Source organism: Plasmodium inui, assembly GCF_000524495.1.
Source record: "Plasmodium inui San Antonio 1 unplaced genomic scaffold supercont1.7, whole genome shotgun sequence".
In the NCBI taxonomy this organism is placed as follows: Eukaryota; Apicomplexa; class Aconoidasida; order Haemosporida; family Plasmodiidae; genus Plasmodium; species Plasmodium inui.
This window is the reverse complement of record NW_008481841.1, coordinates 791,582-802,417: the sequence shown is the minus strand read 5'-3', so window position 1 is coordinate 802,417 and position 10,836 is coordinate 791,582. Positions and strand designations below refer to the sequence as shown.

The 10,836-nt window shown below is 41.6% G+C and overlaps 2 protein-coding genes across 2 annotated transcripts; both read right to left on the bottom strand.

Annotated features, from left to right (window-relative positions):
- Positions 1–2,109: 2,109 nt before the first annotated feature.
- On the bottom strand, positions 2,110–3,101 carry C922_02213 (hypothetical protein; the record flags this gene model as incomplete). The annotated part of the gene is made up of 3 exons (XM_008817812.1): positions 2,110–2,219; positions 2,331–2,493; positions 2,898–3,101. 3 exons carry the CDS (start codon positions 3,099–3,101, stop codon positions 2,110–2,112), a joined length of 477 nt encoding a protein of 158 aa, XP_008816034.1.
- Positions 3,102–7,921: 4,820 nt separating this feature from the next.
- C922_02212 (hypothetical protein) lies at positions 7,922–10,573 on the bottom strand (the record flags this gene model as incomplete). Its single annotated transcript, XM_008817811.1, has 1 exon — positions 7,922–10,573. The coding sequence occupies one exon, from the start codon at positions 10,571–10,573 to the stop codon at positions 7,922–7,924; it is 2,652 nt and encodes an 883-aa protein (XP_008816033.1).
- Positions 10,574–10,836: the final 263 nt, after the last annotated feature.

Sequence of the window (10,836 nt, the reverse complement as noted above, 5' to 3'; positions counted from 1 at the left end):
TTAACTAACGTGGTGATGATTTCGCTCCCACCTACTGTGTAGATCTTCCCTTGTGAGCATCCGCCGATGAGGACGACCACGACATCCTAGTCAAGGGGGATCTAAACAGGGAAAAATAGAAAGGCTCAGTAAGCGGAACTATGCTAAATTCTCAGTGTGTAACATTTAAAGGGGGACGAATGCTGATCCCTAAACCATAGGGACGCCCACATGTGGTGACCCATCTAATCGTAAGAATCATTTTTCCCTTTCGTCTTTGTCCATACATGGAGGGAAGAGCGCCCACCCTTAGTAGCACAAACCAGAATGATTAAAATCCAACTCCAAGAGACAGCTCTCCTTTGCATTTACGTGGCAAATACCAACTAGCCGAAAAATTATGGGCAGGGAAGTGCTCGGGGGGTACCATCAAGAGGGGGGAAGGAATACCTACACGTATCAGCATATGTTTACACATATCTTCCCTAATGACGGTTCTTCATTTGGGTATTTTTACCTCACTATGTGCACTCCTCCGGTGGAGAAAGCAATGGCCAATTTATGCCAACAAACTTGCTGCGCCATTCGATTCCAAATGATGCCATCCCAAAAATTGGGATTTTTCAAACATTTGTAAACCGACTAGAGAAAAAAGAGCGTTGGGACTATGCGTCCTGACACATGGGTGTACATCTGGTTGTACCGCTTCCGCCTCGCCTCCTTACACGGGCATAGCATATGAGTATCCCTAAAACGGATAACGCCGCTCAAACGGATGACACCGCTGCAAACCCCCATTTTTCCATTTAGTTGCGAGACCCCCTTGGGTCTTTCTTCCAGAACAGCATCCTCATCGCACTGGGGCCCCTTAACCTTCCCCCGAATTGGGCACACAATGCGAGGGGTCCCTACCTCCGTTGTCACATTTCTCCCTTAAGAAGCATTCCTTCTTGTTGACCTCTTTTTTTCCTTTTTTTTTTTTTCAAAATGAATTTAATAAGAAGAAATATGCACATAGTTTAATGTTGGGATGAATTAAAAAGTGTGAGCTGAGTATGTGAGCGTATATATGTGTCTATATGCGTATATGAATATGGGTGGGGCTTGCGCTGGCATGAATGGGTAGCAAGGTGCAGGTGTAAAGCAGGCATAGGAAGATAAATGCAGGCATGTACATGTATACACGTAAATATATATATGGGTGGGTAGATATGTGTATATATATGTATATGCGTGTGGGGGGTTTTGTGTCCGTTTATCGAAGTGTCCTTTTTTTTATTTATTATTATTTTTTTTTTCAATCTCGCGTAGGTGTGTTGTGGCATGTGTACAAATATAGTAAAACGCTTTAAGATCAATCAAATTAAAAGCTTTCACGAGGGGAAAAAAAAGAAAAAAGTTATTTAAGCATGCAAGGTGTGTAACGGTGAAGGGAAAACGTGAAAAATGAAAGGTGGCTGGAATGAAAAAACAACAACACATACACATGTATATATAGGATGTGTGCACACACATATATATACACGCATATATGTACAGGGGGATATGTACACACACGTATGTATATACATATATAGACACACACGTGGAAGGAAAAAAATAAATATATACAAAAAAACATAAATATGGTAAGCAATTCTTCCAATTTTGTTTTTTTTTTTGGCGTGTATATATGTATATATATATAAATGACACTCTCAACAGATGATTCCTCCGTGCTCCGATCTTGACATTCGTATTACTTCCTCGGTGTCCCTCTTGGGCTTGTAATTTTCGTTTCGCGCGCATGTTGATGTGTTTCGCGTGGGCACTGTGTTAGCCTGAGTCCCTCGGCACGTCGCCATCGGCAGGTGCATATGCATATTGTACTTATACACCTCTGCACAACGGGATCTGCCAAAGATCGCGGGGTGAGTGCTCAAAAAAAGAAAAAAAAACTGATGCAGACATGGCGCATTCAGTTTTTTTTTTCCTCTTTGGATCCTTCTGTTTAGCCCTTTTTCTTGTGTTCTGCTCTTACTTAAAGGTGCACTTCTCACCATATACATGCTTGGCTGGTTCCCAGACGGCATATGCATTTTTCTTTTGGCCCTTGTATTATCCGCCACAGGTTTTCTCCACATCCTCCACTTAGTTGGGGACAAAATCTGGGTGCTTCTTCAGAACGATCGTTATTTTGGGTATCCGCCTGTTTATCCGATCCGAGCTAAAGTAGGCGGTTTGAATTTTGGTGATTTGCCCTACGGGTGAGGAATGGAATTCAACGCGGTGAGGTGAGCAGTCAGATGTGCAGGATTCACATCAACCAAGGGAAACATCCCATAAGTACAAATACGTATATTTACACTTACCTACGTCTTCCTTTTCCATTATGGACGCTGCACCAATTGCAATTTTGGTGGCGCTGCCCAAACCTGTTATTATGACTTCGTCGAATGGGCTCTTTTCCTCATTTCCGGTGAACATTCTTTTTCCGATACGAGCATAGAACGTTGGCTTTTTCGTCATGGATACCTACAAAGGGGGGTGAAGCAGTAAGAGGATGTATACACAAGTCAGGGGTTATGTGTACATGGGTGCATGGGCGGCAGGCGACAGCTTCGCCTCTTGGTGGACGCGCCTGAGTTGGACGAAATTGCGATGCACGGGGGGGGGAGAAGCCATCGTATGTGTATGTGTGGAGAAGCGCGTGCATGCGGTAACGTCAAGGGAAGCACACAAAATACTCATCGTGGCAGAGAGATAAAAAAAATAAAACAGACAGAGTAGCAAAAAATGAACGAAGAAGTACAAAATGAGGAAAATTTCAACGCCAGTGTAAATCTGGCTTCGCGTTTAACATTTGAAGGGCGTCCAACCCAATTTTACACAGATACACACGATTGAGGGGAACAGGGCAAAACATAAATGAGCCATACGCCCGTTTTGTGCATGGCAACGGAGAGTCGCGCCGAAATGTATTTTTTTTGAAATAATTCCGGGAAGGAGAATGGAAAAAGAAAAGGAGGCACATTTGGGTCTACAAGTGGATCTACATTTGGATCTACAATTGGATCTACAATTGGGTCTACAACTGGATCTACATTTGGATCCCCATATTGAGGTTCGTTTATTTTGTTCATGTTAAGTGCTCTCCATGTGTTGTCCCGTTATTCATTCTCCATGTTTCGCCGAGTCACATATTCGGCACTTTCTGTGGCGTCATATATTTCCCTTTTTTGGCGCTCTGCATTCCCTCCTCTGGGCTACACCACAAGGGCGCTGTGGTTTATACCTGGATCGAATTCTCGGCTCGTTCCTGTGACGGTTCCTCTGTGTTTGCCATTTTGCATAAATCACGGGGTGGTTGCTGAATGAGGTAAATACGAATACGTTTGCGTAGCTGTACGGGTGCGCTGTACACTTCAGGCGGCTTTAACGAGCTTATGCAGGCGGTAATCCAAACGTATGCATACACTGCTCAAACGGCTTTATTTATCTGAGAGCAAGAGGAGTCAACAAGTGCTCATAGGCATATATATACATATGTACGCCTCAGCATATGTATGTATGTACGTAGATATAAGTGGAGATGACGTAACAAAAGGGGCAAAAGGACGTTATTTATATGAACGCAAAAAAAAAAAAAAAAGGAACAAACAAACAAACAACATAAATAAAAAATAATGTAATCGATAAGATAATGAAATGAAACGGCCCTTTCCTTTTTTATTTGTAACAGCTTGAATTAAAAAAAATATTAAAAATGGGAGGAGAAGAAAAGCTTTGAAAGGTACCTCTTGAATAACATAACAAACATGTAACGTAATCAATTACAAAATGAAGAACCTCTTGTCACAGAAATATCTAGCATATAAATGCGTAAACATATATACAGTAGATATTACCAAAAGGGAAAAAAAAAAAAAACAATTTTAAATGTTTAAAAAAAAAATAATGAATACGAACCAATTTTGGTAATAATAATAATAAAAGAATCGGAGGGGGCGAAAAACGAAATAAAAAATTATGCTTGAAAAAAAATGTTATACATATATATAAATATTATACCCAGGGATATGTTTCTTCCTCTCGTATGAAATTATATATACCGACGCGTTGGAATGTAAAAAATAATTGCTTCTGCCTACTAGCATGGATGTAGGTGGGCAGTAGGTAATATAACCATACGCGTGTATTATATAATGATGGGTGAAGCTTTTCCTTTTCCCTTTTGTGAAGCACAACGGCGCTAACGCGTTAGAGTATTTTTTCCTATTCGAACGCAATCATTTGTATTATATTTTCTGAAAGGCTCTAAAGGTTGAGCGCGGAGAGTAGCATTACGGCCCTGCTGAGGTGCGTACGTTTTTTTTTTTTTGGCGGCCATAATGCCACGGCATAGAATTGCCAAAATGAGGTGAGCCTTTATACAAGTATAAATGGCGTTACCCTTCTAAAAAATGTGCCGCCATGCTAACAAAATGTTTATGCATCCCTGGTGGAGCACACACGTGCATAGCTAAAATTTCTGTCATTACTCAGAAAAGGAAACACAGAGATCGTGGTACCTCTCATTCCAGGTTCTAGCGCTATTTTTCCTTTTTCTAAACTGTTTGGGAATAACGAAAAGGGCAAATATCATCATGGGGGGACTAGTCGGAAACTAAATGTAGGAAGAAAAAAAAAAAAAGAAAAAATTGACACGGCCCAAGAAAATGAACTGTGTATTCCTGTTGAAAAAGAAAAAAAAAATTTAGCAACAAAATGGAATCTCAGATCCAATGAAAGAATGTGAAGTGAAGCGGCGTGTCATCCCTTTCTTGTAAATTTTATAACAGAATTGTTAATCGAAAAAGAGATTTCTCTTTACGCATATTTTATTTCCTTTTTTTTTTCCACCAGAAACAGGTGGCTGACCCCAACGACGCTGCTAGATGGAGGGAGTATTTTTTCTCCTTCGCTTTTCTGTGAATGTCTCTCTATGTGTGAGCTTCCCCCTTTTTTGTTCCTTAGCTGTGCATGCAGTTTCTCATGTATGTCGCGTCACACTTGACACATGAGGGAAGGAGGCAAAAGTGATGCCACCATTATATGCTGCTTTGTCCGTTCGGGGGTAGCCACCTCTCCCTGCCTCGAGTCAATCGCAGGAAGCAACGTTCTTTCCTACATTTCATATTTTTTTTTTTTTTATGTATAGTAGTGGGGGAAAGAAAGAAAGTGAAAAAACGTCTGTAAGTGGAGCGTTACACAGGGGGAACGGGAAACTACTTGTTCATCCGTCGCATGCTAATGAAAACAAAAGAAAAAAAAAAAAAAAGCACTTTCAGAGAAGCATAAAGCTTTACAGTACAGGGCGGTGTCCTATTTTCCCATCAAATGTACCAATTCGTAGTGCCCCTTTTTCCTACCCTCACGTTATTGTAATCGACTAAATGGGAGAACAGCCACTTTTGTATTCTACCCCGCTACTCATCTGTCAAAGTAGAAGGGGTGAATTTTATACCCCAGCTGTTCTAAGCAAACACGTTCCCATTCTTACAATTCGCTGTTTGTGGGGGGGTTAACAAGGAACGTATTCCCCATCGAGTCGATAATATAACCATTTATGTCATAAGAGATATGTCTTATGTAATTCCTTCCATGTATTTTCATTACGCGCACATGTATATGTAGCGCGATACGTACGTATAAACAGTATGATCCGTGGTGAGCACGCCTCCTCCCCTGTGGGGTGGTATCAAGTCACTTCCAATTTGCAGCACAATATGGGGTCATATATATTCGTGAGTTGTTTCACATTGCAATGGTACAAGTGGGTGGGGAGTGAACATAAAGCGGGACACACCTTACATGCGTTTGCAGACCTTAGGTCTACATATTTAGGCGCGCGGGAGGAGCAATGGTGATAGGGGTGACAGTGGTAGGAACAACTGTGGGAGATGCATTCCCCCCTGATTTCCCTACTTATTGCCGTATTGCTGTGCAAACACTTTCTGTAAAGAAGATAAAAAGAAGAAAAGGAAGAGAAAAAAAAAAAAAAAAAAGAACCCCTCCTTCGTCGCTTCCCCTAAACCTACCGCAAATTTCACTCGGTGGAAAAACTTTCATAAAATTTGACATGTGCCTCGACTTCATCTAAAAACTGAAATGCAGTCGTTTCAAGTTGGCATAATTGTGTGTGTGCGCGGGGAAGTGGAGGGCTTACGTGCCTTTTGTGGAGCAAAATATTTTATTTCCTTTTTTTTTTTTTTTTACGCTTTTCCTCTTTACCCTATCTAAGAACCTCTTCTGCTCTATCTGAGAAGGGGGGGGAAATTTGTTCAAATGTGTGCCTACGTGAGGTGCGCGTGGAAGTTGGCTCGCCCGGGCAGGAAATCAAAAATAAAACCTCTTGGTCGGAATACCGGTTCGAAGGAGTCCACTAAGTTGCGTAAAATGTCCGTCACAGCTGCAAAGGGAGGAAGCGCATTTTTTTGCATCATTACGTTGGAAAGATAAAGTAAAACACCCAGTGGGTGGGTGGCAACACCCGTTGTCCCTTTTCTTCCCTCCCATTTTTAAGAGCATTCCAATTGTAGTTTTGTTAGCACAGATTTTTCTCAACTTTTCTCAATTTTTCAAGTTACAAATGTTTAAGGGATCATCCATTTCATCCAAATATCTGTTATACAATTCGCCTGGCGGGACATCCTCCTGCAAATTCCATGCGCACATTTCAACGTTCAAGGTGGACTCAACAAATGGGGGTCACCATCTAAGGGCTTACGCTAACGAAGCTACATTTGGTGCGGCATAAGATTTTCTGCACAAACTGCAAATGTTCACCCATCCACTAAATTTGTAAATTAAAAATGCCCCCTTTGTGCATTTTCCCTGGCGAAACTCTTTCTCACCGTTGGCTGCAGAATAATTAATGGGGTGTCCAAAGTTGCCGTCTCCCCTTTTAACTGCAACTTAAACGCTTTTTGCTTCTTGTTATGGTACGCTTATGGGGAAAAAAAAAAAACAAAAAAAAATGAAGTGAAGTGATCCGAAGTGATGTGAAGTAAATTCACTTCTATGCATAGATGGGTTGTATTATACAGCTATAACGGGGAAGTCTCCACGTTACCCATACATCAGCCGTCACCCCGCTGATACACTGAGGCAACCGAGAAGAGGGATCCCCCTCCTTTGTACCCTCCTCATTTCGTACACAGGTCTATATTCAAGTCGCTAATCTGGTGAGTCTTTCCCCTTGCAAAGGATGGGGTTCCCCCTCCCTTTGAGACCAACAGTGCGCATTTGCAAAGCACCGCGAAAAGTAGGATTTTCAAAATCGGGCCCTTCATATTTTCGAGGGAGATACTTCACCAAATGGGGATATGCGCATGTAGACAAAAAACTTACAGAGCATGTGTCCCACCACCCCTCCAAAGGTGAAACGTAAAGAGACACAGTGGTCGCACAAAATTGACACAAAGAAACAAGCCGTCAATAATTTAACGACAAAGGGGAAATTCTTGCGATTTAAGAAAGTTACAGGAAATATTTTTCAAAAAAACACAAAAGATACGTCTAGTTACTAATTAAAGCGTGGGAACAATTTAGACAAAATGGGTTCCCCATCGGTGTATCCCTTCATTTGGGAAGATAACCAAGGGGGGGATGGAGGCAAAACAAACAGGGTGCCCTTTCGCTGCGAATTATCAGTGTATGTACAGAAAAGAAAAAAAATAAAAATAAACGAAAAAAAAAAAAAAAAAAAAACGAGTTGGGGGACCCATTGGTGTGCAGAAAGGCACCCCCATTTGGGCAAACCCTTTCCGAGAAAGGTGCCGCAGACGCCATAAATAGGTTCAAAACAGTATGCATGTGATTATGCGTCAATTTGTAGCTTCCTTCACAGCATTGACATATACGCATCAGGTGTGCCGCCCCACGGCCCTGAAGAGAACTTTCGCCGGTTTCCTTAACCAATTCAACCCTGCCCGTCCAAGATGCTGTGCCGAAGCGCCCTAATGGAGCCCAGCTTTTCCTCGTAACTCATGCACCTCCAGGAATAAAACGGAATGGCGATTATACTGTATCCCTTAATCAGCAAGTAATTTATTTTTACTAATGTCTCCGACTTAACGAAATAATTATTGTTCTGAAAAATTTCATACGGGTTGTACGACATGTCGCAAATTAGAAGCAGCTGCTGCTTTTCTGTCTGCGCATTTCCACCTTGGGGGGTACCGCTCCCTTCCTGCGTTTTTGGCACTCCAACTGGGTGGGTACCTCCCCCCCCCTCGTTTTTCATGTCAGAAGATTCAGCGGACTGAGGCGCCTCTTCCCTGACTTCATTCCGCACACTGACTCTCCTTAACAAGTCCAACTCTGTCCTTTCCCACGGGGAGTAGAAAAAATCCTGCGGCTCCAAAAATAAGTAAGCCACATAGTTGTCAAACTCGAACAGCGATATTGTGTACGCGTCCTCCTTAAAGTTCTGCTTCACATTTTTCGTAAAATTTTGAACAATTCTAAATAATTCTAAAGTGAGAATTTTATTTGGCACGCTGTCCCTCATCGCGTAGGGGAAGGTATACACCAAGGGTGAGTTTTCCTCTGGTGGAGCCGCTTCCTCCTCCACAGCTGCATCGAATCGGTGCTTGCTTTTCCCCCACAGGGTGATACCCTTGCAAAAATACTCCACAAAAGTATACACACTTTGGTCCTCTATGGGGTAGCCGACCTGTTCGTCTTTACCCTTCCTCCTTACCGACGCGTAATGCTCTAAGCACTTTTCTATTGACGTTCTGTGCGCATGCTTCACCTCACCATTCAACAGATTCACCACAAAGCATAGAACCAAGCTGTGATTATCGGCATTCTCAGATGAGTGGAAAATACAAAAATAGCGCTGCAATAATTGTTCATAAAAATCAGTATCTTCGTTGATATAAAATAGGCACTTCTTCCTCCCCTTGGCACAATTGACGGAACTCCAATTTAAAAGTGACAAGTTCCATATGATTGGAGTTTTAAATAAGGCGGAAAAAATTTTTATTAGGCAATTGAAATTTAAGTACTCTTTTGAAAGAATAATTTCTCGACTTATGCAATTTAAAAAATATTTCAACTTTTCTTCATACTCACTTACACAATTTTGTAGAAGGAAATTCACCAGACATTCAAATAGGTCTACATTCAAATGGCACACCGAATTGGGATTTATTTTCTGCTTCAAATTGTACCGCAGATAGTGCTGGGTTATTTCTTCTTCAGAAAAAACGCGGCTCTCCATTTCGCTTCCGCAGGAATTGGGTTTGTTTAAGGTGTGATCCAAAACTGGGAAGTAAAACTGAGAACTGCTCTGCACATCATGAATGGGACTGTACTCACTGGTAAGGTGGCCTAGTCGAAATGGCTCCTCCCATTCGTCATCCGCCGATGGGTTGCCACCCTCAGTGCCCTGTTCGGCCGTTTTCTTACTAACCACATCGGTGAGGAAAGCATTCCTGCTGTTACTCCTGCCGTCACTTGTACAGTCACTCCTGCTGTCGCTCCCTAAATGGGGATATTTCTTCCAATCGTGCAAAGTGTCAAAATTCACCTTGCCGTTCAGGTGATTTCCCCTCCCATGAATAAATAAAAAATTTTGCACACAGGACAAAATTTGGTCGTACTTAAACTCGACGTTGACGTGATGTACGCGGTGTACTCTATTTACGCTGGACAATATTTTCATCACTTTTATGGCAACAGGGAATGCTAAGTGGGACAAGTTCACATTGGTAACAAATTTATCAGTATCGTGCGAGTGAACTCCCAGCCTGTTTAACGAAATTGTTAACTCGGCCAGCTGGACATTGTTTAAGTGCGAAACGAACGCGGGAATTCTCCCCACAAGTAGGGAGTTTATGTCTTTACTTACAAAGTCGAACTTGGAATATACGTGTGCAATTTTTACCAGCTGATCACCATTCAACTTGTTTTTATTTTTTACAAAAATGTCCACAGATGAGTACAATAGCATGTCTTTTTTAATGTCCAAGTAGGCAAGCGAAATCAGCACATTGACCAAATTCTCCACGTCAAATATGTGTAACAAATTCAACGTTGCAATGGCTATTCGGTTAAACAGATTTACATCTCTTATTTGCACTTTACAAAAACTTAAACTTAAAATGGATAAATTTTCAGGGGTTGCCAAGTTGATTTTGTTCAAAAACGAAATGGATAGGGATGCATACAGGGGAATGTACACCAAATTTAACTTGGAACATAAAAAAGAAATGTCACATATCTCTTTGATTGAATATTTCCATGTGTGTACAGATATCTGATGCAGAACATTCTTTACCATATCTTCTTCTTCATTCAGCTTGTTGTTTATTTCCAAAGATTTTAACACCCTATAACAATCCTTTGCGTCGAATGAACCTATTTCATCGTTTATTCTTTTCTTAAACATTTCGTACATGGCTTTATTTTCGTTCGATATTCTTAAAATGTCGAATGCATAATTGCCTAGGCTCTTGGCTGATAATTTTGCAACATCCCTCTCACTTGGCACAAACACGCTTCTCTTATGGCACCAGAAAAAAAGGCCTCTCCTCTGCTTTCTGTCCCTTACACATTTTATCATTTTGTCAGCTCCTCAGAAAATTGCACGACCTCCTAGGGCAGTTGCTACGTCTGATAATGCTTCATTTTTTTCTCTCTCAGATTAGTCAGCGATTGGTGCTTCACGAGGCAGCCAGTTGGCCTTTCCCGTTTGGAAATGAAAAAATCAAGCGAGAAGGAAACTTTCGAGGGCGAGTTGCAAATCCTATGTGAGGACGAAATTATAAGTGAAATTGTAAGCCGACGCGCAGTTGTGCCATTAAACGAGTCACGTACACTCACGGG